Consider the following 27,142-nt stretch of genomic DNA (forward strand, 5'->3'; position numbering starts at 1 on the left):
AATTTTCTAGTATAACCTTTAAATGCTTTTAGATTTTATTATTTTTATTTAAATGACTACTTCTTGTTGGGAATTAAAACATATAAAAGTATAAATGAATATTGAATAATAATAATAATAATAATAAAATACAAATAAATAGTGAGCTGTGATTTTTCTTTGCAGAAATAAAATTGTACACTTTATGGGTAGATATTACTACACTAGATAATATCGTATTCAATGATGTCTACATTATAATATTACTTGTATATGCGAGTATTTTAAGAGTCATTGTGTCAATATAATATAATAGTCCACACTCATAATTAAACTTAATTTTATTATCTTATAAGTTATAATTATATAGCTATTATTTTTTATCATCAACATTCAGTGCCTGTGTGGCTAAGTAAAATAATTCCAAAAGTCACAGCAAAATTACAATAATAAATTATTCACTTCGAGATTAAAAAAAAAAGGTAGGTATAGGTAAGTATACTTACGTCATAAATATAAATAATAATATAATACATTAAAACATAGGTAACAATATATATCTAATAATTGTATTGAATATAATATTATATTAAAATGAGCCTATTATAATATATTACATAATATTATATAATACTAATTGCTATATCATAAAATATATTGAATAATTGTACCTATGTTTCTAAATTGGATTGATTTATTGAAACTACAGTAAAAAATTAAATACTGCAAATGACTTCATAGGTATAATATATATAATTGATCCCCATTCTAAATTATAATATGAATATATGATAAACCTACCTATACTTATAACTTATATATAAAAATTTATATAGTCGTATGGATATAAAAAGGCAGATAATAAGATACAGGGGCGTACCCAGGGATTTTTCAAAGGGGGGGTCCAAATTTTTTTAACATGTAAAACTATTATACAATCAGTGGTTTATATCATTAAATTTTGTCAATCCATGGGGGGAGGAGGGTCCTGACCCCCCCCCCCCCCCCTTTGGGTACGCCCCTGATAAAATATCTCTATAGGTATACCTAATTTTTTTTTGGCCTTAAATTTGAATACTAAGTTCTTTATTGTGAGCTGTGGGCTATAGTTTTTCTAACTAGGTTATTACACTCATAAATCAATATATAAATATATAAGTGATAATAATATATTGAGATATTAAGATCTGCTGCTTCGAATTATCCGATGTTTGTTTTACTTTTATAATATATATTAATCATTTGTAAATTATCTTTACGCCTATAAAATGAACATACTTATCATATACCTATACACTATAGATATTAGATATAGATCTATTATAAATTATAGATTAGGGGTCGGAAACCTTTTCGTAGAAAAGAACCATTTTTTTTTTAGTCGTAGTTGTTAATATGTAGTCGTATTAACTATTATTATTTCATTGAAAAATTGGAAGACATTAAAAACATAATAATACGTCTTAAATTTAGAAAATATAGAAAACTTTATTTTATTAATATTATTGTTTATAGAAATTTGATATTATTTAATTGAATTTTAAACACATCATAACACACAAAAATAAAAATAACGTATCCATCTCATATTAGTGGGATTTTTGACACTGAATTTAGATATAATATGAATTATAATACAAATAATATTTATTTTTGTTATAAGTTATATTAATATTTGATATTTACAATATGTAACTACTATCTACGTTATATTAATTTAAGTCATTGTCATTATTTAATTAATTAAAAATTGTACTTTGAATTTTATTTTATTAGTTGTAGGTACCCAATAGTTCATTTTAGTTCAAGGCTAAATCATAAACCTTTGAACATCTCTACATTTGCATTATGAGCGGGACTAACAAATATATATTGGCAAAGCTTAAAAGTTAATCAAATAATAGTGTTCAAAACTGTCACAGTTCTTAAAAAATCTTACCGCACTTCTCAAAAATAATTTTGGTATGTTACGCACTTGTAAGAAGATGGATACAACAAGTACCTGTGTAACGTCATGTACGTGTGGCATGAGCCAAACAATAAATAAAGCAACAAAAAAAAACGAAAACAATATAAGACTATAAGCCTATAAACATTATATTAATTAATTAATAATAACACTGAATTAAGTGTTGACGGTTTTTTAATTAAAATTTAAGGTACTGCATATTATAGGATACGGCTGTCTAATTATAGAGCAAAATTAGTCATTGACCAAGTCAGGATATATTTAATACATATTATTAAATTAATTAACCATATTTAAATCGTATGGTATTTTTACACCCCCTCCTGGCTCCCTCCTTGAACAAATATTTTACATTTATTTTCTATTATAAGTTATAATTAATGTATGTAGTAGTAATCATAATAGATATTTTGTACAATATGTATAAAAATATACTACACTGTATGTATATTTTAAGATGATAAAAGATATTCATATATATTTTAATTTTTTATCATTTTTTTGAAAATTTTTCATACGATTACTTTTATTAGCTTGTACAGTAGAACTCCGATTATCCAGATGATTGGCATATGCCATATCAAAAGTTATATTGTAATTCTATGAATATATTGTCTGTATTTATTATTTAAATGTTGGTGTATAATTTGAAATTTGCAACTTTAAACAAATAATTTTATTATAATATTTAAATGAAAACAGAACGACGAAATACGATTACAATGAATTACAATTTGCAAGTTATTAGAAAACCAATCTTTTTTTCGTCCGGTTGATTGGCGTTCGGATAATCGGAGTTCTACTGTATATATAAGTAGGTTTGTAAAATAAAATACAACTTAAATGTTAATTTGTGCCTGTGTAAATTTAAAAAAATAATAGTATACCTATAAGTACTTATAACCTTAATAATAAGTTATAAAAATGGATATTAGATTTTTTACCCAACTTTATTTCTTGGACTTTTAGTTAGAAATGTAGATTACCAGTTTGAACTTAGCCAGTGTCCACTAGGTATAGCCGTATAGGTATGAACTATATGGGAATATTAGAGTTGAGTACAAACTAATTTTGTTTTATTAATTTTTAGAGCATGTTAGTGTTATCCAGGAGACACCACAAAGAGATTTGTTTTTTCACTTGACATAGTTTAAAATAATTGTTTATTTTCATTTGTTATGTTTATAGGTACTTGCATATGATTTACTATGATTTTGATTTTTGATGTTAGGTGTAGTATAGGCGGATAAAGATAGATCTTGAGAAATATTGAGGGGGCTCAAATATTTGATGGCATACAGACCCGTGGGGGCGTTGCCCTCACACCCCCAACAAACTAATTTTTACATTAAATCAGTCATAAAAAATTGTTCTCGTTGACTCGTTATCATAACAACGTATCATTATAAATATAAAAAAAAGAATAATTAATAAAATATTTAAATTTAAATATTTCAAACACAATTGAACTAAATTATTTATTGAAAATCTAAATCACAATCTCAAAAGAAAAGTATTCCCAAGAACATCAAACAAAAAGTAAAATATAATTTTGTATAAAATGGTCAATACGGTCACGGTAACGGTACGAATACGAATGTACCATGTACGATACCCTTTACAATGTACGAACACAATTCATTCAATCCCGATAAGCTTTACGATAGGTAAATATAGCGATAGTCCTATTATAGTATAATAGCTATCGCTCCTCGAGAATTAACAAAAATTAGAAAAGAAATAATATTTTTCTCATCTATAAATAGAACGGTATATGTTATTCAATATTGATGGCCAATTGGTACAAAATATGTACAATATTAGGTATATAAACACAATATAATATTATTGTGAATTGTGACTTAATTGTTCGGTATGTTACCGTACATAATAAATTGGTAAATAGTATGTATGTAATGTACTAGGTACACTTATACAACTGTGGATATAAGAATATAAAATAATGAATACAATTCTGCAAACTGTACAAAATAACGGTATTGCTTGTTTAATATTTTTAGCGGGACTTTAACTTCAAATTATTTATTTTGGGGGGCTAAGCCTCCGTAAGCCCTCCCCCCCCCCGGTCTCCGCCTATGATAGTGTACCTATATCGGTAATATATAATTAAATTATTTAATATTTTTGGTAAATAAAATAAATAAATAAATTAGGAATAGGTACATATATTTGACAACATTTTTATACAGAGTTATTGCATTCCTCAAATTAGTCAAATTTGTTATATTACAATATGTAATATTATCCAAGTCTTCTTTTCTCTTTTGTTTCGTACATTCCATGAAATGCTATTTATTTTTAAGAATGGTTCTTCATATTTATGTACTCAAATGTGTCGGGTACTCGGGCGCGTGTTTTTGCATCCAACAAATGTGTTCTACATTTACAGGTAAAAACTAAAAATAGTGCTATTTACGGTGTACCAAACGCGCTGCGTCCTGATGGCGAACAAACAGTGTTCAATACCTAGGCGGTTGCTATTTTTTTTTTTTTTTTATAGACAAGAAGTTTTTATTGTAACAAGTGGTAAAAAAACTGGTAGATACCTAAAACTATGATTATAAAATACATAATGCCTGTCCGGTGTCCTTGAGAATCCTTGATTGGAATTCCATTCACGTGCGAATGAGGTTCCGTTCGGAGGTCGTACGCTATTACAATAATATTATACGTATTATATTACGCCAAAGACGTAGCTCGCGTCCGCTGGAGTGAACCGGCGCGAAACGTTTCAAAAAACAAATACTCGGTTTCTCGATACACATTATTTGTACATATAATATATGTAGGCATATAGGTGTACACATTACGGCCATATAGGTGTACTGTGTTTTAGTAATAGTAATAATGTGTCGTAGAAACGCCGTACCCACGTAACTCGTCCGGCGGCGGCGGCGGGCGCCGCGCCGGCGGCAGGCGTTGACGAACACGCACGGCGTCTCGACTTTTCGGCACGTCGGCGGCGGGCGGGTGGCGGTAGAACGAAATTATTACGTGTTGCCCCAAACGGCCCCACCGGCCGCCGGCGAGTGGCGACAATCTCCCGTGGCCGGCCGGTGGGGCGACGCGACCGACGGCCGTGTCGGCGACCGCGGTTGGCGGCCAATGACGTCACTGCCGGTCGTCGGCCAATGGCGTGCCGCGACTCCGGACGCTCTCCGCGTTCCCGCGAATTCCCCCGCGCGCCGCCGTCGACGATGCGCCGGAGCCCGAACCCGCTCCCGCTCCTGCTCCCGCTCTCTCGCCGACTCGCCGTTACGGAACGGCACAGTATTCAGCCGACCGACCGCCTGTCGCCAACCGCCTAACGCCGCCAACGTTCGCCGCTCCGCCAATTTGTTTCACACCGACGCCGAACGAGAGAGATCGCCCGTCAACGCAAACGGTCTTCGAGAACATTTTCGCACAGTTCCCGTGGTGTACCGCAACGACGTACCGTTTTTCAGAGGATATATTATTATTCTCCGCAAGTCTCCCACTCCCCGCGCGTCAAACGTTCACCGATTTGCGTCGCAATTTGCATGCACATCTGGTAAGTTCACGTTGTTGTTTTACTGTTATATTGTTAATTGTTATTGCTCTTTACCCTCATCGTTTCGTCGACGAATAATGTCAGTCCACGACGTTTGTTGTGCACTGTTCGACGTGGACGTACTATTATTTACTACTTGGATGGTTGTCATCATTTTGTTTTCGTAGATTTTACGTTTTGTACCCCATTTTGGATCATTCGAGGACCTTTGCAACGGGTTAATGTCTAACCTTTTCTGTTTACTCCTTAATCATAACGTTTTCTCGTGTTACACTACTGGTTGACTGTTATCTTCGATCCTTATGCATCAGTTGCTAGACATAACCTTTATCGACACGTGTAAACATGTTTTTTTGTAACGAACCTTTTGTAGACTATCGTGGGACCTAACCGGTAGACAAACAAACACCAATTAAATAGTTGTTTTTTTGTAATTGCCTAGTTTTCTGTGCGGTGGATGTACAATAGGTTAAGTCTGAAATCATCTAAGCGCCGTGTTAAACACTATAACTGACATTAAATAACCTTGAAATTATTTTCAAGGCCAAAATGGAATTCTAAAAATTATATACCTAGTACATCTAGTATTAATTTAAATTATAATTATGCATAGTTTATCTTGTAGGTAAACGAGGTTATGTAATACCTATTACCTAGTTCTATGAATATTTAGTATTTACTAAGTGGCTTCTAGAACTATAGGATAAAATAACTATCGCATAATTTTGTAGATTTCTGCTGACACTATACCTACTAAAAAAATCATTTGCTTTAACCTATAGGTATTCAAACATTTAAATTACTCAAGAGAGCATTAAAATTTAAGACCTCTGCTTGCAACTGTACACTATTATTTCTTTACAAGATCCTTTTGATTTTTTTTCCAGATGCACTTACTTCTATATTTGCTCAAAATAACATTTAGTTTAAATTAATTCTTTTGAGTCTTATGACTTAGAATTGTCTTATCAGCTAACCAATAGAAAGTACAGTCGTGCATGTTGTAAAACCCTCAAAAATACCTATCCGACCACCCTTGTAGAAAAATGTTTTCGGGGAAATGGTGTAGCAAAATATCTATTGGCTTTATCTTTACTAAGCATTTAAATAAATTATGATATGTTAACAGAATCTGAATACCAAAGAGGATTTACATAGTATAAATGTATTATCTCCGCCATGTTCGCCCACGTATAAAATCTATAATTTGTAGAATAAATATGCTCAAGGTCAATGTTAGAGTTCATTACCACATTCTAAAATCTGTCGATGAGAATTGTACAACCTATGTTTTGTGTTTTTAGATGATTCCGTTTTATAATCAAAACTCAACCCTACTACAACATAGGTAATCATCAAATTTGATGGTTATTCCTGACTTATAATATTGACCCTAAAATAGTAGTGTAAACTATCAGTTTTTAGTGAAATAAGTTTTGAAATGTGTCTGTAATATAAGCAAATTATGCTATACAAACACAAAAGGTTTATTATTATTGTTATTATCAATTTAAAAAATACTTTATTCTAATAATGTTAAAATTATGTTACTAATAAAATAATGTTTATTTTACAGGTGAGCCCTGAATTACTGGCTCCTGTAAAAGGGAGGTATTGCTGTTGTGAATCAAAACCACCATTACTTTTGTAAGCACCAAAGCGAACTCAAAAGTAAGTACTATTTTATCAAACACAGATTCTACCTATGTTTGATGTATCACTAAATGATATTGTTTTATCTAGACCAAGCCATCATGTTCTACTGCATCCAAAACTGCGTTATCTTCATGTCTTGCCGAGAAAACCGGCACCCCAAACGTGAACGCTCAATTGCTCCAGCCATTAACACATCAAACGGTCTTGGAGACCAGTTCAAGTTCACAAATGTACGATGCACCCACCAGAATGGAGGGCTTAGTGGATGAATTTTTAAATATGTGTGCAAACGGTAATAATCAATTTTTATTCATTAACTTATGATCCGAGTTGTTAAACTTAATTTGTGTGTTTCACTGTAGGAAAAAACAAATGCGATAGACAAGCACCCGGGATTATAAACTCAAGTAACAGCACTAATGACATAACTATGTACAGAGAAGACGAGCCGTATTTAGACATGTTTCAAATGGACGCGCCCGCTTTGTTGGCGCCATTCTCAACACCTCAAAATGTTTTCACAATCGATGACGAATTTCAAAAGATAAACAAACCAGAGATAGAACTAATTATACCTCTAGAAGATACAGCTTTTAAACAGCCCATATCTATGAGAAAAAATTCCACCCTCAGATTAGATGTTGGGCTACAACAAGTTCAGTCAACTAGTTATGGTGACATTTTAAACACACCAGAAGTTGTAAAAACGCTGACTGAACAAGAATCTGCTTTTAATCTTTTAGCTTATGTCTTTGATGTAAGTGTATACTTTCAAAACAAAATAATTTTATACAGTTTTAATTTATAATTGTTGTTTTCTAGGAAAAAAAAACTGACAATTTGGCTGAAGTACCTACACCCAAAGATGTAACTGTATCACCAACCTTACAGTGGTCTCGAAAACGACGTAGTAGTAATTCATCAGCTTCAATACAAACAGACGATGATGACTATCCTAAGCACAGAAAGCCTAATGAAGATTATCATTCATCCGACGATAAGTATAGACAACTGAGGGACCGTAATAACGAAGCATCTCGAAAGTCTAGGGCCACTAGAAAAGCCAGAGAAAATGAGCTAAATGGCAGCGCTAGTCAATTGGAAGCCACCAACAGAAGATTGACTATCAAAGCTGAAGAACTGGAGAAAATGGTCAACGATATGAGACAAGCTTTATTAAAAATGATGACAAAGAAAAATAAATAATATTTATAAAAAATTTCACCCACTAACCTCTTCTAATTATGCTGAAAAATTAATCTCAGGCTCGCAATAGGTATTTATTTTACATATTATAATCTGTGTGCTTATTTTGTAAACATCTCATTGCAAAAAATTATAATAAATAATTCCATGAAAGTATATAAGATAACAATTAAGTTTTGAATTACAGTAGTATTAATAATTATATTAATTTATGTTATACTTTTTGAATCTAAATATAATTTTTTGTTTTCAATATCTTAGAAATAATAAAATATAATTTTAATTTTGGATCGTGGTAAATTATGCATTTATTATTGATTTTTTTTATTATTATAACCCTTGTACTCACATAGAACTGGTATTAAAATTTATTGTTCAAATTATTAAACTCTTGATAGAAACTGTGAGTTTGTACAAGTTTCTTGTCAGTAAAACCCATATGCTATACATAGACCTATACATTTTTGAACATCGCTTTGAGGGAGAAACTAGCAGATGAGGTAGCTGAAAGAGCAAAAAACTATGTGTTATGGACATTGAAGTGTTATCACTCTAACTCCTCCTTGGGAACTGTATGCAAAGCTGTATAGTCCGTTAGCGTATACGTCTTATGACACTCATATTCTAATTTTCTATCAAATCTTATCATGAGCAATAATCATTCATAACGCATTTAATAATAAATTCGGCTACATCAGGGGTTTTCAATCTAGGGATCTTCAAAAATTATGAACATTTTTTTTTTTTCATATAAAAGAATATTTTTTTAAATAATATTATTTGTTTGGTTCAACTACATGTTGATAATTTATTTATTTAAGTGGACATGTAAAGAAAAAATACTTATATTCTATTATTAATTCTTAGAGGAGGTAGCATTAGAATAAATAAATAAAAATGGGCATTTGCGATTTGGAAAATATTGATAACTTTTGTGCTATACAATTAATAATTAAGTGTTATCCTTATCATGGGTACTTCTAAAATTATTGTAGAATTTCATTGATACAAAGGTTATAACATGTTTAGGATTAACTCAACTTCCAACATATTAAAATAAAATAATGAGGTCAGAAAAAATCTGATAGATAAAAACTTGTTCTACTACTTAATGATGTATTATTATTTTCACCACTTATTGATGTTTAGTTTGACATTGATAATTTTAATTATTAGTTCAATGACAGCAGGCCACTGCTAAGATTAGCAGTGTTAGAGCGAAAAGTTCTCAGAAAAATGTATGGCTTTAATGTCAAATCTTTGATGTTCAAGCCAATACAGAATGGCAATCCATGGAATTAATTACAGAACGATTAACTTCGACTTTAGTTCCAAAGGCCCGAAATAGTTAAGAGATCTCTAAAAAAAATTGGTGTGTACTACCAATATGGAAAAATAGTAAGCATCAGTATCGATGCAACATCATTCTATTAGTATTTTCATACTCAAATATAATATCTCACATTGAGAAAAAAATTATGTTAAGAATTCTGTTAATTAGCCATAACACGAAACAATAATGAATTATCAAAATAATGAGTTGTTGACTATTGTTTAATATTATAAATCAAATTCTTCGCAAATAAAATGTTCAAGTAAACATTGTATGTGACATCAAACTGTAACAGAAAGCTTAATATTTAGCTTAGATTTGTTAGATTTTAAAGAGAAAATTATATTTGAAAAAAGGGTTTATGCATTTTCATTATTATAATTTATTATTTGCTACCTACTTGAAAGTTTTTTCTATCATATTTTGAAACTTAAAATGTATTTTATTTTCAAAGTTGCCACTAATATATTTACAGGAAACATGAAATGATTGATGGTGAAGTAGTGCTCGAAAGTGTTTGTAATATCAGCCTTTGAGTCTGTTCCGGCTGGTTATAAATACAATTTGAGAATTCCCGTTCTTAAAAACATTAAGTAAATATTCGACAACAGTGTTATGAACAAGCGGGTAGGTATTGCTCTTCTGTACAACTGTTGGTGACTGTCGAGACATACCTGAGACGTGTATTTGGACGCCCCCCCCTCCCCGCTCCCGAGGGTTTTAGCGGTACTGGACGTTTTCCCTCTGAACTCAGACATTTCCCACCTGAATCAATATATATATTCTTTTACACATGAAGCTGATAAATATAATAGGTTGGAAAATAGGTTCCTTTGATTTTACCCGAAGTATACAATCATCATATCTATTTGACTATCATCATTCACGTTTTTATTAAAGCTCTATAGATGAGTAACTCAAGTGCATCAATAGACATTTTAAATTATAGAGTAGGAGCTTTTCGTAATAACTTAGATAAAGAAGACTTGAGCTATATAACCAGAATAAAAAGTAATAAAAGTTACATTTTGTTTTACTTGTATTATTTAATTATATCATATTTATAAGTATTCATAATATGTACTTGTATACTGTTTAATATTTTTAATATTCATATTAGTGCATTTTGTATTAGCATTTGGAAAATTGTTCTTTTTTTCCGGGGGATTTTGTCCTGTTTGGGGAGGAAACGTCCACTGTTTCGGGGGCGAAAAGGCACGGGAGGGAAACGTCCTAGATTCCCTGAGACGGTATGTCAGGTAAGCATACTTGCATCAAATTTAATCATTTTACAAAAGTTAAAAAAATATGGACATTTTTAGTGACTATAAATAGCTCAGATAAAAAATGATTTTTGTTTACAGGGTATGGAAATGTATATGTAAATTAATTTTAACACGTGTGATGAAATAATAGGTATATTTCAGTAGTTTCTTGTAATATTATTTAAATTTACAGTTCAAGGTTTTGGACTAATTACTAAAATTGTGCAACTGCAGCAAATAGAGGCTCTGTTTGTTTTAAAAATAAATTACAAAAATATTTTGTATATTTGATTGATTGTAAAGTACATTTGACTATTTGAGTATAAAATTAATTATTTCAATCAACCTACTGAAAGAACTATTTTACAAATTGGCATTGAGCCATGCAATGCCAGTAGATATTAAACATTTAGTAATGGAATCTTTCAACGTCAATATTAAAATGTTGATGTGCAAACACAAATAACTTACAGCCTACAAGGAGACACACTAGAGATAAAACATTACCCGATTTTTTTGAATTTTAAAATTATACAACTTATAAGAAGAATACAAATTTAAAATAACAGTTTATTAATTTTTTTATTTATTTCAAATATATAACTTTATTGTTAACAATATTTGACTCCTTTAACAGAAATCAAGTCTTTAAGGTAACATACACTATACACAGCTCGACATAAAACAAAATACGAATGCATAAGCTTTAAAAATGCTTTAGTCCTAGACATCCAACTACACAAAAAAGTAGGTACTAAACATATTTTTTGAATATTACACACTCAAACATTCGTTTTTATTTATTTATTAACAAACAATGTTTGTGTAAGTATAATAAACTAAAATAATTACTTCAAATTAAAAAAAAAAAATCAAGCGACAAGACATTAAATATGACGACTGACTTTTGGAACTCCTGGTAATTTTTACTATATAGGAATACGGTTTTCATAAACTTCCCCTGCATTATTATTATGATTCAACAATGGGAGGTTCAATGTTGGACGGAGGAGGTTTAGTGATGACTAATGTTTTAGGCGGCAGGTTTGCATCCGCAGTGGTGCGTGGCACGTGTTTCAACGTGACTGCACGCATGGGCACAGTATCTGGCGAAAGTGGTGTGGCAGGTACCTGAATAGTTTCACCGTTGTGCATTGTTAGCCATGTCATCTTGGTGCCAGCATGCATACCATTTGCATGCGATTTGAGTCCTTGAATAGACACGTAACTTTTGCCGCAGTGACATTTGTACTTCTTATGAACTCTAGAACAATTTACATTTTGTATAAGAATTTTTTTTTTTAAACTGTAACAGAATTTGTTAATAATTGACACAACTCACTTGCCGTTTGTATGCCCATTTTTAACGTGATACTTTATTCCATTAACATTTTTATACCTTTTAGTACAACCCGGAATTGGGCAAGCAAATGGTCTTATTGGTTGCTCAGTTTTAACTTTCTGTTGTGAACTAAAAACAAACCTTTTTAATATCAACAGATCAATTGCTTTAATGATTGTTATTTAGTCATGTCTTACTTGGAACCATTTTTATGAGCATCATCAATTGCATCTGATGTAGTAGACCAAGAGTCACTGCTGTCCCCAATGTGATCGAGGTTTTCAGCTTCTCCTTTATCGGATTCATAACCTAAGAAATAGTATAAAGTTAAAATACAAATTTCATTTAGATAAGATACTGTCAGATTTTTAAATTACCTGTTCGTAATGGTCGATGGAATAGTTTGGGTGCTGGTGGTAAAATACTGGTTTTGGGTTGAATGACAGGTTCTGCTGGTTCGATTTCGGTTTTGTGTACATTCTCGCTGAAAAACCGCATAACACAACTGAGCGGCAAGCATTGTTGTTCAGTGCGATCAATCAGCTCAATCGGTTTAGGATCAGTATCTATTATGTGTTAAATCCAAATGAATATTATACAAATCTAAACATCCGAAATATTAATAATACATTAGTTGATGGTTGTATTGTTAAAAAACTTTATTTATTTAACTTCCAATGAACACTGTCTAAGAAGTATACATTCTAATTACACACATTTAACTGATAAATTGACTCCCCTCTATTATGATTAGTTTTTATTTTAACTATAACTTAAATTACATTTTTAGCTCGATTTTTAGTTTGGAGATGTGTCATAATTTGGTAGGTACATTCTATATAAAACGTAAGGTTTAGTGTTATATTTATTTAAAACAAAGAATTTTTATTATAAATATATATAATATACATGTTACCATGTCAATAACAATAATTTAAGAAATAAAAACAATTCCCAGGAAATGTGTAAAATGCCTTGAATTGTTAGCCATTGACTGAATGAATTATTTATATAAAATGTTGTATGAATGTTTCTACACAACTTTTATACTCTTTGATGAGATAGTCTAGTTGGTTGGCTTGCCTTGTGCACACAACTATGGTTATGAGTATTATAAAATTTGTTAAATACAGCAAGTGCATCAAGTAGTAGTGAATTTAGCCCGAACCACTGGGATTTCAAAAATGTAATGTGAGACTAGTTACTAATAACCAATTGGTAACTTGTGCCTGCCATGCTAGTATTAAAATATATAACTAAGAATTCTATAAAGTTTACTAGTTTGCCATGTGAAAACAAGTTTGATTAATATCCAAATTAATTATTTTAATTGTACAAAAAATGTTGCCCCTTTATTATTAAATTGTCTAAAAATCATCAACCATTGATTATTATGAATAGTTAATATTCATATTTTTAGAAATCCTATTATAATTTCCTACATTTAGCAATAATAATATTAATAATTATATTTATTGCCCGTAACCAATAAAGTATACTGACTAATGGCTTTTGTTACCAAGTTACAATAATATGATCAATAAATAAATAAATACTCAAATGGTTAGGTACATATACGCTACTGCTTGAAATTGGGAATGTTGAGTTCGATTGAAAATAATGAATATTGAATTTTCAGATGATAAGTATATAGACATCATTATTAAGTAGGTATGGGTAGGTATAAGCTTACAAAGAATATTGTTTATAATTAAGAAGAATTTATGATATTTTGAGTTAGGATTTTGATTAGGTAAGATATTTTTTAGGTAAATTTTATTATTAAAGGCAGTGCTAGAATTGGGAAAATTTAACAAGGAGTACTCTGTTTACTTATACAAAATTAGGGTCCCCGTCATTTTTTATATCATGTTGTAAATTGTAACGAAAAAAATAGTAAAGGTAAGCTTAAATTCTAAAACATTAGTTAAGGTACTCATTACCCTTGAGTCCCTACCCCAATTTAAGATACTTGATCGTCTATAGACATTTGACAGTTGTTTCTAATATGTTAATATCACTAACATTAGTAAAATGCCAGAGTTAAATTTCAAACACCAAAATAGATTGTACACCTAAATGACGTATAAAAAATATGTTTCGGTGTAAGATTACATGCATATGTAGGTACCTCTGTACATTCCTGTATAACATCCTTCAAAATATAAAATAATGTTCTTATTATTCTTGACAAATTGTTCATATGAACATTTCACATTTTAAGTTTATCATCATATTGCAATTCAAGATATTTAATATTATCTTCCTGTTCTAATAAATAACAACTTGAGCTAGAGTTAAGTTATTACAAACTTAACATATATTAGGCACTCAAAAATTACTAGAAAATAATATCAACTTCTACATAAAATAGGCAGTTTCATTATTGCCTCCACAGTACTTAATGATCATCATTGCTATACCTATATATATAGGTAGGGCAATATAATTGAAATATTAAGGAAAAAACCTAACATTTGACTATAAGCTAAATAATCATGTAGGTACAAAAGTTATGGTTTGAAAAACACTTAGCCACCTAATTATTGATCTTAATACCATATAATTAATACTTATTTGATGTACATTAAACGGGTTAAAATGGGTAATTTAAAAATAACAGATCTAAATTAATATAAAACCAAAAGTAATTTATATTGTAATTACTGACTAATTTGTAAACTTATTCAATTATGGTGTATATGTATTTTGAAAATATGTGGTCGTATAACATATTACAATGTCTACAAGATTATGAAATGCAAATAATATGAAGTGATCAGCTATCAATAAACATTAGATTAAATTAACAAGAACTATCAATTTAATTGCATTTGATAAATGTAACTTAGAAATGGCCTTCAGAAATTAATTACCACCAATAATTTGTAAGTAAATAAATGTCTGAAAATATCTTTCAAAAGGTACTTCATTTTTCAATTAGTGAAAATAAAATTCATAGCTAACGTTGATCAACCGACAAAAACACAATCGGTTGACAGTGTGATCTAAGGATTGGGTGAAATAATTGCTGAGGATGGTGGACAGAAACTCATATTTTGGGATATGTGCATAAAAAGAGCATAAGGCACAAAAAACCAGGGGCTTCGGCCAAGTCGAAAAAAAAATCTCGTAGCATACAATACGTTGGGGAGGGGGGCCTAGAATTTTTATTTTTTTTTCAAAGGGTGGGGGAAGGATCTAAATTTAAATCTATGCACAATTGGGTCACTTAAGTCCAACGACAGGGCATCGGCGTCGGAGGTGCGGTCCTCGGCACGGAAAGGTCACCGCGGCGGTCGGAGAGTCGGGAGGGAAAGGAAAACGGGCGTCGAGGCGAAAAATATAATAAAAAGGTCGCCGGCCTAGGAACACGTTAGCCGCGCCGACCCATGCGCGGACGGCGGAACGTGACGAAAATGGTTTTGTTTTTTTACCTATGTGATTGTCTTCGATGTGCTGGATGAGATCGTAAAGGTTTTTGAAGCACAAACCGCAGTTGTTGAATTTACATTCGTTTAACAGGAATACGGCCATTTATATCCAGCAGCTGAACGAAAGTCACAAGGGTCTCTGGGTGTTAACAGAGCTGCGTGATTATCAGCTGATCGCGACTGGCCGACTGCACGCGCGGTTCCCCCCGCCCACCATAGAATCACGGGCGGCGGCACGGGCAGCTGTTTTCCAATGTGGCCCTGCCGCGTAAACGCCCGAGCGGGCCGTGCACTGTGCAGCGGTCGTCGATCGTCGTCCGCGCCAAAGTTTCACCGAGATCTATATTTGTACGGCGATATTGTCGTCTGTGATTAGAAAATCGTCGCCGTTCGCGCGGATGGGTCGATGGTGGTCGGCGTCCGTACGTCCATAGTCGTGGCTGTCCAGCGGCGGAACTCACTTTTGAGGCGGGAACCCAATATACGGCGATTATACTTTCCGGGGTCCACGAAAACCGTTCCGCGTTCGCGATCGAGACGTCGAACTACCGTAACCGCGGTGACGTTTCGCAGTTTGGGTCTCACTGGTGGTCGCGGTGACCTCAACGGGAACACTGCTGTAACGTGTACCGCAACCGCTGTCCCGCGCCGTCGGTGGGGAACTGGGGACTATGGGTGGGCGGCGGTCGAATCGAATGTCTACTTTAATTATTTTTATTATTGCTATTTGCCAACGCTTTTATGCATAATTACATTATTTTGGTATTTTTATTTTTTAAACTTATACGGCGACTACAATAAAGTTCTACTTTAGGGTTTATGCGAATACTTTATACTATAAACTAACTGTTCGTCCAATCGATACGCGAACACGAGTTTTGGAAACTTTTTTAATCGTTTAACATACCTAGGCATAACTAAAAAATATAATATTTGTAGGTGCGTAGATCATTCAATCCTGTGACCTCGATAACTGAACTACTCGATCCAATCATCGTATATTTCTATGATTAGTGACTAATGATTATAGATAAAGCTTTTTAGCATAGGTATAATATATCATCAATGATGGTTTGTTCAAATAATTTAGGCCAATTCATTTATTTCGATTAAGACTTACGTCTTATGACAATATATATATACGATTGTACGTTTATGTCTCATCTTATCTCAATGCGACGTTACTACTTACCTACTAGATAGGAATAACTGTGACCCTTTTTATCGATTTATTTTATTACAGGCAGCATATTATTCTTATTTCTTGCAATATTATACAGTAGCTAGGTAGGTACTTGTACAGCTTTATTGCAGTAGGTGTTGACTACTGCTGAAAGCCGATTTTATATAATATGCTATATGGGTGCAAATTAAAATAAACGGTCGTAAGTCTGTCCAAAAAATGTGCTTTTGCACATACTTCGAAATCATCATTACATTTAAAATGGATATTATTTTAAGAATTAATAGCAGAACCTCTCTACCTACGGCATAAATTCACTAACAAAAGTTGTATTTGTCCATTAGGTAGATACACGCAATATTATAATGTATACATTATACATTTATTAAACCGGTACCTAAACGCACGAACAGTATATAATATTACAACTCATAACTAGAGCATGGATTTTTATGCACTAAAAAGTATTGAAATATGCCATCTAATATGCAGTAAAAATCATGAAAATATGCAAGAATTTTTTTTTATTCATTTCAAATTTACAAATTAAACAACTTGTAATAATTAATTACTTAAATACTAAAAAAAAATTAGGGAATTTTCTGAACAAGTTAATGTATTTTTAAAATTATATTTATTTTTAAAATGAATAATGCATTACGAGTTTTTCTTCAGTGAAGCTGTGACGTTTATCGGTTGACATATTTTCGACCCAAGTTCATATGCTCCAACGAGCATATTTGAAGCAACTTAGTATGATTTATTGAAGGGTCTTGATAAATATCTTCGAGCTGAACGTTTTCGCTTAATAATACTGAATTTGAATTCATTTTTCTCAAAATTTTCAGACCTTTATTTTTATTGAAAAGCTCGTTTAATTTTGATGTAAGTGTTGCACCTTTCAATCTAGGAATAGAATGAATTTTTTCTTTCGTTTCGCCAATTATTGAAAAGCTTTCATGTAATACCATATTTTGAGTTTCCAGTTTTTTTCAAGTTTTTTCCAGTTGTTATTTACTGCCAACAAAATTATTTTTCTATACTTGACGAAATATTATTTTATACATTTTTTTTAAATTGTTGGTTGAATATGTAGTATATTTGGAATTTTATAAAAATATGCAAAAATATGCAATAACGCCAATAACTATAAAATATACAGAAATATGCAAAAAAATATTTTTCCAGTATCTTAATGCAATTATGATTCGTAAAGATTACTGAAAATCCAAAAATGTGAAAATGAAAAAATATGCGGTTGCATGGAAATCCGCCCTAGTTATTAGCAGGGAACGGATTTAATTGTATATACATATTTTTATTGAAATGAGATATTTTAAATCTGATAAAAAATGTTTACGATTGAGATCATTCTAATTTAAATAAACCCGAATGTATTTTACTCATTTTTACACATTTTTGATAAATAAGTACATATTTTATACATATTTTAGTAATTTTTGATATTTTCATTGGCAACAAGATAAGTAATTTTTGAAGAAAAAATAAGATATAATTATTTCTAAGTTGATCAATTAATAGCGGCCATTAAAAAAATATGCTTAAAAGATTCCAAACCGTGCTTCAAAATTTAAAGAAATGTATCCAGATCATAATTAACCTCTTGAACCTATCATAACAAGTTGGGACTACGTGGCTTGAAGCCATCAAATGCTATTGTGATCATTTTGACAAAATAAAAAATGTTATTTCAAATTTTGATACTGAATCAGCTGCAGCTATTGAAAAAGCAAATTCACTGTTGCAAAATATCAATTTGAAAAACAACTTGACACACATTTCTGCATTTCTGTTTTTTGATTAAGACAATTAAACATTTGGAAACTAAAAACATGTCTTAGATAGATAATATAAGCATTGTAGAAAAATCAGCAGATAAATTTAAAAAAACTCTAGGACACATGGGAGAAATAGTCAAAAAGAAATTTGTCAATATAATTTTAAAAATTCTGGATTTCAAACTATTAAAATCAACAAGATTCTATGAACATCGAATTCGCTCCTTCCGATATAGTAAACATGAATTACTCCTCTATCACATATCTGTTGACAAGGAACCGTCAACCGCATGTAAACATATATACTTAGATATATTGACTGATATTCAAAGAATTAACTTTTCGACACTCCGATATCAATACCTATAGATCTAATAAAATAAAATAATAGTTATAACTTATAAATCTTTACACAATATGTTGTATACTTAATTATCTAAAATAAACCAGAATTCAGAGAACATTAATGAATGATAAATTTTTTATGGATGAAATTAATATTAGGAATTTTTTATTTTATTTTTAATTTATTCAATATATATTTATAACAACTTCATTAAGCTGACTACCCATCTTGTGGGTTGCCAAAAGACACAGTATACACAATCAATATTGATATACATAGGTGCTATACAATTATAAAATTATAGTAATATAAAATAATTTTATAAATATAATTATAATTATTATAAAAAGAAAAAATAATGAAATATCAACTAGGTAGAATTGATGAGAACATAAGAAAAAATAAAATAAGAAAAATATAGATTATAGATGAAATATGAAGACATTTGTGTTGGATTAACTTACACTAGTCAAAAGTATACCGCATGTGGATTTAAAATGTGTATTTTCTCCAACCTTAATATTTAGAAGTTGTGACTTGTGAACGGTACTACTAATAAGTCATCAAGACTAAACCGCTTATCACGATCATAGATTAATAGGCGAAAGTACACAATGATGACTTTTTATTAGATTTATAATTGTAACTTTTATTTTAAAATATAATATTGTAATTGTATTATTTATTGTTGATTCGATATGAGAGTAACTTTAAAAGCAATGGCTTTTCGGAAATAAATATTACATATTATAAACAATAAGCGATGCGTATTAAGCTATTTGTTTTAGTTTAAAAATGTGTATCAATAATCAAATCTGAACTGTCTATAAATTACACAGTTGGTTGTTGTCTTACAAAACTAAACTAAAAAAAAAAAAAACAACTTTTATATTCTGAGAAGTCGTAGTTTGAAAAATGGCGGGACGTTCTCCATGGTGCACTGATTCTAAAGCTCACCGGCCGGCCTGTAATCAAGTTTTGGTAACCACTGTTGTCAGCTGTTCGATCGGCCGTCGGGACTTCGTCCGTCATATCTCCGATGTTGCCGTTCTCACCGGCGATCTCGCTTCCCATTGGTCGACCATGGAGCTGTACTTCGGGCCGCCGCAATGCCGCACGACCCGGGCGCTTACTCGTATAGTATCCGTGACGTCGTGTCTATCCGTCCCGTTTGTCTGTCATTCTTTCTCGCCGCCGCTTGTCTCACATCCATCCCGGTCTGTACGGCTCCGTGATCGGTAAGTAAAACATCAAATTCATCTTTGCTTTTATTTTATCTTTCGGAAAACGCATCGCTGGTTCAACTGAATTACTCTGCGGTTTGGTTGTCGCGTTTACCGTTGCTTAAGCCCAACGTATAAGGCGGCGACCGATCCGCGCCGTCCGCCATCTTTACCAGTCGGGTCACGCCTCAGACGGCGGAAACCGAATTTTATCATTTTTTCGACTTCCGAACCGTTGTAACTAAATTTTTCTCTCACCCCCTAGGATCCGGATTGTAGAATTTCTCGTCGCGTCTTTCCACCCCCGGTCGTTTTACCATAACCGCCGTCCCCTCCAAATTTGCCCTTGCCAAAGGTTAAATCGGCCGTGGCACGAGGTTAATTGATCATTTTCATTAATCTTGTATCCGTGTGTATTTGTGATTTCAGTTTTAACACTCCATTAGCCCACAACAAATCTACAACAAACAAACATGTATTCCTTTGCCAAAGCCGTCGCACCTGCTGTCCGCTCCGCTGTAAGTATAATGTATTAGGGGTTACATTAATTGGTTATAAATTGATTTAGAGGTACTACCGCGTATCAGAGGAATTATGTTTCAGTTTAACTCAAAAAGGGTTGGTTTGAGGTTAAGAAGCTGTATTTGGGTGAAGGTGATTACAAGGGCGAAAGTCTTCCAAAACAAATTTTAAACTTATGTGTACCTATATATTACATGGTTTCTATTTACACTTAAATAAAGAACCTATTTGTATTACATTTGTCCTTTTAGCCATTTCTTTTATAGGTTTTGCTATGTTATACCTAACTCAAATTAATTTTATCAGAACTACACATATATTTTTCTCACAAATGGTTTTTTTTAATTTTTATATTTAATTCTTAGTATATTACGTAGAACATAATACATGCATACAAATAAATTTAGGCAGTTTCTTTTTTTCCAACTAAATTAATAAGTTAGTTGCCATTCAAAATAATTATCATGTTAATATAATTAAGTTAAATATAAATGAAAGACCTACTTGGAAATTAAGTTGATTGTAATGAAACAAATGTAAATAGTAAAATAAAATAAGAAGTACGTTTATAGTTGTTCTATGAATTTTTCAATACTTACAAATATTGATGAATATTAGATTTGAATAACCGAATTAAAAATACACTGCTGTAGGTATTTTTACTTCTGATATAAGTTTAATAGAATATTCATTTATTATACAAATGATCTGAAGTAGCATATTAAGTGTATTAAATATTGATAGTTTATTAAACATTGCCCTAAAAAATTAATTAAAATTTTTGTTCTTAGATCCTCTCCAACTCCAGGGCATCCATTGTCAGGCCAATCAGTAGCATTGTTTCAAATGGACCCAGCACACAAAACCAACAAACTCCCAGTGCCATTATTGCCAACGGAAGCTTGGTAAAATTATTTTTGAGTCTTAAAAATTAAATTTTGATATTTTTTAACAAGTAATATAAATTCATTAAAATCAGGTTAACGCTGTCAGAGGATTCCAGACATCAGCTGTGTCAAGAGATATTGACTCTGCTGCCAAATTCATTGGTGCTGGTGCAGCCACAGTAGGAATTGCTGGATCAGGTATCTAGATTTACAATTCTAAACTATTTTTCTTTTGTACACAAACTGCTTGAAATTGGTGATTGTGCTTGTGTGAGTTTTAACCTAACCTATATTTTTTCTCATTGTATTTTTTAAATAGCTTAATAAAAATGGAATGGTTACCTTCTATTTTTATTATTAATTCAAAATTTTTATATAATAGTACAAATTATATATTTTTACATAATATGCAATGCATTTTATTATGCATTGCTTAACTTATTAATTTCTACTATTTATTCTTACTGCAATCCAATTACATAATAAAGTGTAACTCTATTTTTCCTCCCCTAACATTTGTCACTTTTTCATCCTCACAGGTATGGGAATTGGAGTGGTTTTTGGTTGCTTAATGTTAGCCTACGCACGTAACCCGTCATTAAAACAGCAGCTTTTCTCATATGCAATTTTAGGATTTGCTCTGGCCGAAGCAATGGGCCTCATGTGCATCATGGTTACTTTTTTATTGTTATTTGGTGTTTGATGGAAATGTAGTTTAATATATCAAGAGTTATTTTGCTCATCAATTAACCATAGATTTTCTTTTGAAAATTTATGTTAAGTTTAATCAAATATTAACTATTAAATAGTTGTAAGATGGAACCCGTTTTTTTATGTCTTAGTTTCTTGAATAAGTTTACATACAAGTTTGAACACTATATTTCCATTGTAAATGTCATTAATAAGTTTCATTGGTTTTGTATTTCATGTGCTATTTTTTCATTATAATAAAATAGTTTTCATCTTATTTATAATTGTTTAAGTATAATATTTATATTGTTAGAGTAAACACTAAATTTTATGAGCTAATTTATTTTTTACAATTTTTGTCATTAAGAAGTTCTATTACTTATGAGTAATGACAAAGCTTTTGCTATTTCATTTTTAAGCTTTTGCATGATATTTGAGTTTTGGAATTGTGATTGTTTTATTGGTACAAGAAATTGAAGCATGGTGCAGGAAATGTAAGTTACACAATTTTTTTACAAGATACCCCTACTTTTTTTTAAGAAACTTAAATGTATCAGTAAAATATTTTAATTCATTAATATAATTTTCAATGGTCATGAACAATCTTTTTTTACATTAAATTATTATAAGTTTATTTTGTTGATCACAGTGGTCAGTAGCTATTCAATTTTTTTCATTCTCTTTTTTTATTTTATTTAAATTATCTGAGATCAAAACAACTATCAACTTATTATTATTACTGCAAACATATAATCTTTGGCCCACAATTTTACTTAAATACGACTGTATTAAATAAATTGTATCACTTAAAATATCTAAAATTAAAGCTTGCATCTTTTTAAAAAGTATTTTGGATTTATTGCTTTTAATTTTATTTTGTGGACCTGGGTGTTATAAAAGGTTTGTTCGATGCAATTTTTTTTTGTTAAAACTGCCGATACTCTTGCTGGACAGAGTATTTTTGTTGATTTTTATATTATAATAATAAGTTTTTAATTTTTGTTTTTCTTTGTTTTTAGGCGCTGGAATTGGAACAGTATTCGGTTCCCTAATCATTGGTTACGCACGTAATCCATCACTCAAACAACAACTTTTCTCTTATGCCATTTTGGGATTTGCTCTGTCTGAAGCCATGGGTCTCTTCTGTCTCATGATGGCTTTCTTATTGTTGTTCGCTTTCTAAGTCGTCTCACGATGTCTTTCGTCATTCATTAAGCAAAAAATAAAAAAACATCCCATAACATAAAACCAACAAGGAATTTTTTTAATTCTGTTCAAAATTGGCACGATCGAAAGAATTGCGAAAGACTGTTGTCTGTGAAATACACTTTGATAGGGAATTTACCTGTAATGAAATAGATAATAACTTTAAGACAGCACTTAGGTGTTTATGAAACTGCCTCATATTGTAGACGTATTAAATGCCTAGGTTGGAATACTGTTTTTTTTTTTTTGGTTTTTCCTATTTTGTATATTTCACAGATATATAAATAGAATAAATACTTATTGTAGAATCCATTTATTTATTCCTTTTTTTTTTTTACTGACTTTTTTTAAGAATCTGTTGGTGAATTTATCTCAATTAAAAATAAAAATTATTTTTTGCTGTTATCAGTTTTGGCTTTAGGTACCAATGTTACATGTTTTCTATAAAACGTAATATACAAAGATTTAAAAAAAATTTGTTTCTTTGATTAAGTTGATAATTTTAATTTAAAGTTTGTTTCATGGGAGAACACCTTGCATTTGCTATCTGTCTTTAAACACACACTTATGACAACAAATTTTTGTTCACTAGTTTTAATAGTGCTGTTAGTTTTGATATTAAAGGGAATTGACCTATTATCAAACTTTCAATTAAGAACATTTTTTTTTTTTTTATTATAAAAGCCGCTAGTAATTAAGAACATTATTTGTACTTAAAGTTAGCTTTTATTTAATATTTTCGAGCGAGATTGACATTTTTAATTTTTCATATTTCATATACCCGTATCTTGCTTGAAAATTAAAGTATCTAAAATCTGTGATGCTTCGGCACAGATAATTTCTTACATGAAAGTTCGGATTAAAGGTAAATTTACTCTACCATCAAAACTAACGGGACATTATTGAACTAGTAAGCAAAAAATTGCTATGTAGTATGTTTGCAAGTTTGAAACATTTAACGTATGGGTTGCATCCTTTTCATGTATTTTAATAATAATACAAAAATATACAAAAGTGATTTTAGTTGGGTATTATTTTGGTTGAAGTAATTAAATGTTAAGACTGCTCAATTGAATAAAAGGTAATAATCTTGCAAATTATAGGAAACTTTCAAATCACTAAAAAATAGAATTATTAAGAAAATTGTTCATATTAATGACTAAAAGAAAGATACATTCATAAATGTATAGTTATAACTTATAACAGTCTTTGACCCAAGGTTATTTACAAGTATAATTGTATAAATAGTTTGAGCTGCATACATATATTTATGATAGATAAGCAATTAAAAAATATTCAAATATAGTTAATATTTATTATTTAGTAACTGCTACTGAGGCATGGTTTGTGTGAATCATGATTAATGAGTTAAGTTATAAATATTTTCTCAGCAGGTATTACAAGTCTATAAGAACAAATAATTTTTAATTTTGATACTTGAAAAATTTGTTCTTACAAGTAACCTTAAACCCAAAAACCTAAATATTTTATTAACACAATTTTTTTTTAAATATTTAAACACATTTTAACTTCCTACTGGATATTATATTTAAACCTATTAATTTTAACTATCTTGTAATTCAAGTGTTATTTGTGGATTTAGTTTTGCCTCGAAATTGTGTTTGGTATGATTGCAAATGTAGAATGATAATGGTGTATCATTGAATTCTAATTTAACCAGGGCTTAAAACCGTTTACCGGTTTTTCACGATAACCGTTAAAAACCGTAAATTTTAAGAACTCTAAACCGTTTACCGGTTTTATTTGCAGTATGGAAAGCGGATATCGGTAACCGAATAACAAAAGTTTATAAAGTCGTATACCAAAAATCAATTATCACCATTTCTGAAAATCGTTCATTTAGCGATACCCGGTTACCATTATAATGCGGAAAAGATTTTTTTGTTCCAATTACCAATCATTTATTGTTATTTCAGTTGATATTTTATTTGTAGAAAAATATTTACCTGTTATATTGAACTTATAAGTGTATGATATAATTATATATTATACACAATCACAATGTCAAAATATACGTACACCGGGTACACGCCATGCGCCAATACCTACGCCATACGGGTAATACTAATATGTTTATGAATTTATGATGTATATTAAAAACAATATATTTATAGCTGTGCTGATTAGTGATTATTTCATATTACTGGTATTCCCCTATTTGGCCATTTCTCGTAATACAGTAATTCGTAATTCGTAAATGCATTTTGTCTATGTTGCGCGCGTGGCCCGGATAGAGAAGACAAATGGTGCGCCGACATCCTCTTAAGACAGTTAAAAGTATATACAGATATATCTTAGTCCGTGTTATAAACACATTATAAATAATTCGTTATTGATAAGTGATAACAAAAAACATTTTGTGAAAAACGGTAATTAAACCGGTTAAAACTTAAAATCGGTAACCACTACATTATTATGGTGTAGGGTAACTGGTAACCGGTTATCAAAAAATTGATTACCTATAACTTCAGAAACGGTTTTAAGCCCTGAATTTAACACATCCATGATCAAACAATGACCACAAACTAAGATATTTAAATGGACTAGACAATATGGTATATCTATTCAATGGTTTAAAATTAAGCCACCCTTCGAGTAGTTATAGTTAAGGTCCTATGGCTATAACATTATAACACATGGATTTGTGAGGCCTACTCTCTATCCCTCCTCTCCGTGGCAAGGCCTATTCAAATAATGATGGGATACCCTCGACAGTCAGTAATTTTCCATTTGACCGGACACCTTTTTTTTTAATTAACGTATGTAATTAATCATACTAAAACGATGGTGAATTCAGAATTTGGAGCTCGGAGCTTTCGAACTTTTTGAAATTATAGCTAATTAAAATGTCATATACATGCTGCGGACGCCTGATTACTCACTCGCTCGGACTGTTATATTGCCATTGTGTATGTGTCTATTAAATTTTGCAACATAGAACAATAATATATTATTATGTTAAAAACAAACATTGCTCTTGTAGCTATTAATTAATTAATGCATCATTAAAAAGTATGAGACGCGTGACTACCTAAAAAATACTCATAAGTTATTAAAACATAACTTTTCTTAAAATACAATAATAATAAAAATGTTATTGATAATTTTGCGTTATGACACTACACTGTCAATTCAAATGGAAAACGTCACTCGAGTTAGTAAAACCACCTTAGATAGGTTTCGACTTCAAATCTAAGTCTGAATTCCGACTTCACTATCGTTTTCAGCATACTTAATTGTACCATTGATTATAAATACTAGTATTTATAATCAATGTTATAACTTAAAAAATATAATTAGTAGATAGGCAGGGCCGAATTGGTATGAATCGGTCAATCAAGATTTTCACTTCTCAGCTGTCTATTTACATATTCGTTGGCTCAAAATTGCGTCTAAAATTGTAACGATGTTGTATTGGTAGTTAATTTTATTTTAATCGGCCTTGACGGTACCGTATTACTCTTAAGTACCTATGAATGTAACCCGTAGTTACCTAATCCTAAAACCTAATATATTACTAATAGCCAA

At 30.9% G+C, this 27,142-nt stretch overlaps 3 protein-coding genes across 3 annotated transcripts; 2 read left to right on the plus strand and 1 right to left on the minus strand.

The window, feature by feature from the left end:
- Window positions 1-5,207: 5,207 nt before the first annotated feature.
- On the plus strand, window positions 5,208-8,483 carry LOC111028883. The gene is made up of 5 exons (XM_022307662.1): window positions 5,208-5,501; window positions 7,078-7,172; window positions 7,245-7,449; window positions 7,520-7,914; window positions 7,980-8,483. The coding sequence occupies exons 3-5, from the start codon at window positions 7,386-7,388 to the stop codon at window positions 8,361-8,363; spliced, it is 843 nt and encodes a 280-aa protein (XP_022163354.1). The 5' UTR covers window positions 5,208-5,501; window positions 7,078-7,172; window positions 7,245-7,385; the 3' UTR covers window positions 8,364-8,483.
- Window positions 8,484-11,524: 3,041 nt separating this feature from the next.
- Window positions 11,525-16,667, minus strand: LOC111028866 (juxtaposed with another zinc finger protein 1). The gene is made up of 5 exons (XM_022307636.1): window positions 15,741-16,667; window positions 12,681-12,869; window positions 12,501-12,612; window positions 12,304-12,432; window positions 11,525-12,225 (listed from the first exon to the last, which is right to left on the minus strand). The coding sequence occupies exons 1-5, from the start codon at window positions 15,838-15,840 to the stop codon at window positions 11,934-11,936; spliced, it is 822 nt and encodes a 273-aa protein (XP_022163328.1). The 5' UTR covers window positions 15,841-16,667; the 3' UTR covers window positions 11,525-11,933.
- A 3,501-nt stretch (window positions 16,668-20,168) lies between these two features.
- LOC111028860 (ATP synthase lipid-binding protein, mitochondrial) lies at window positions 20,169-23,907 on the plus strand. The gene is made up of 5 exons (XM_022307630.1): window positions 20,169-20,303; window positions 20,718-20,806; window positions 21,602-21,715; window positions 21,790-21,895; window positions 23,407-23,907. The coding sequence occupies exons 2-5, from the start codon at window positions 20,762-20,764 to the stop codon at window positions 23,568-23,570; spliced, it is 429 nt and encodes a 142-aa protein (XP_022163322.1). The 5' UTR covers window positions 20,169-20,303; window positions 20,718-20,761; the 3' UTR covers window positions 23,571-23,907.
- The last annotated feature ends 3,235 nt before the right edge of the window (window positions 23,908-27,142 follow it).

The sequence above is a fragment of the Myzus persicae genome, unplaced genomic scaffold (genome assembly GCF_001856785.1).
Source record: "Myzus persicae strain clone G006 unplaced genomic scaffold, MPER_G0061.0, whole genome shotgun sequence".
Classification (NCBI taxonomy): domain Eukaryota; kingdom Metazoa; phylum Arthropoda; class Insecta; order Hemiptera; family Aphididae; genus Myzus; species Myzus persicae.

What these genes read in the sequence shown, in the direction of transcription:
- LOC111028883 (XM_022307662.1), top strand. Translation starts at nt 7,386, where the DNA reads ATGTACGATGCACCCACCAGAATGGAGGGCTTAGTGGATGAATTTTTA. An exon ending in TTTAAATATGTGTGCAAACG is followed by an intron (nt 7,450 to 7,519) that starts GTAATAATCAAT and finishes GTTTCACTGTAG; the next exon opens with GAAAAAACAAATGCGATAGA. An exon ending in TTTTAGCTTATGTCTTTGAT is followed by an intron (nt 7,915 to 7,979) that starts GTAAGTGTATAC and finishes GTTGTTTTCTAG; the next exon opens with GAAAAAAAAACTGACAATTT.
- LOC111028866 (XM_022307636.1), bottom strand. Translation starts at nt 15,840, where the DNA reads ATGGCCGTATTCCTGTTAAACGAATGTAAATTCAACAACTGCGGTTTG. An exon ending in CCATCGACCATTACGAACAG is followed by an intron (nt 12,613 to 12,680) that starts GTAATTTAAAAA and finishes ACTATTTCTTAG; the next exon opens with GTTATGAATCCGATAAAGGA. An exon ending in AATGGGCATACAAACGGCAA is followed by an intron (nt 12,226 to 12,303) that starts GTGAGTTGTGTC and finishes AAATTGTTCTAG; the next exon opens with AGTTCATAAGAAGTACAAAT.
- LOC111028860 (XM_022307630.1), top strand. Translation starts at nt 20,762, where the DNA reads ATGTATTCCTTTGCCAAAGCCGTCGCACCTGCTGTCCGCTCCGCT. An exon ending in TTATTGCCAACGGAAGCTTG is followed by an intron (nt 21,716 to 21,789) that starts GTAAAATTATTT and finishes CATTAAAATCAG; the next exon opens with GTTAACGCTGTCAGAGGATT. An exon ending in AGTAGGAATTGCTGGATCAG is followed by an intron (nt 21,896 to 23,406) that starts GTATCTAGATTT and finishes CTTTGTTTTTAG; the next exon opens with GCGCTGGAATTGGAACAGTA.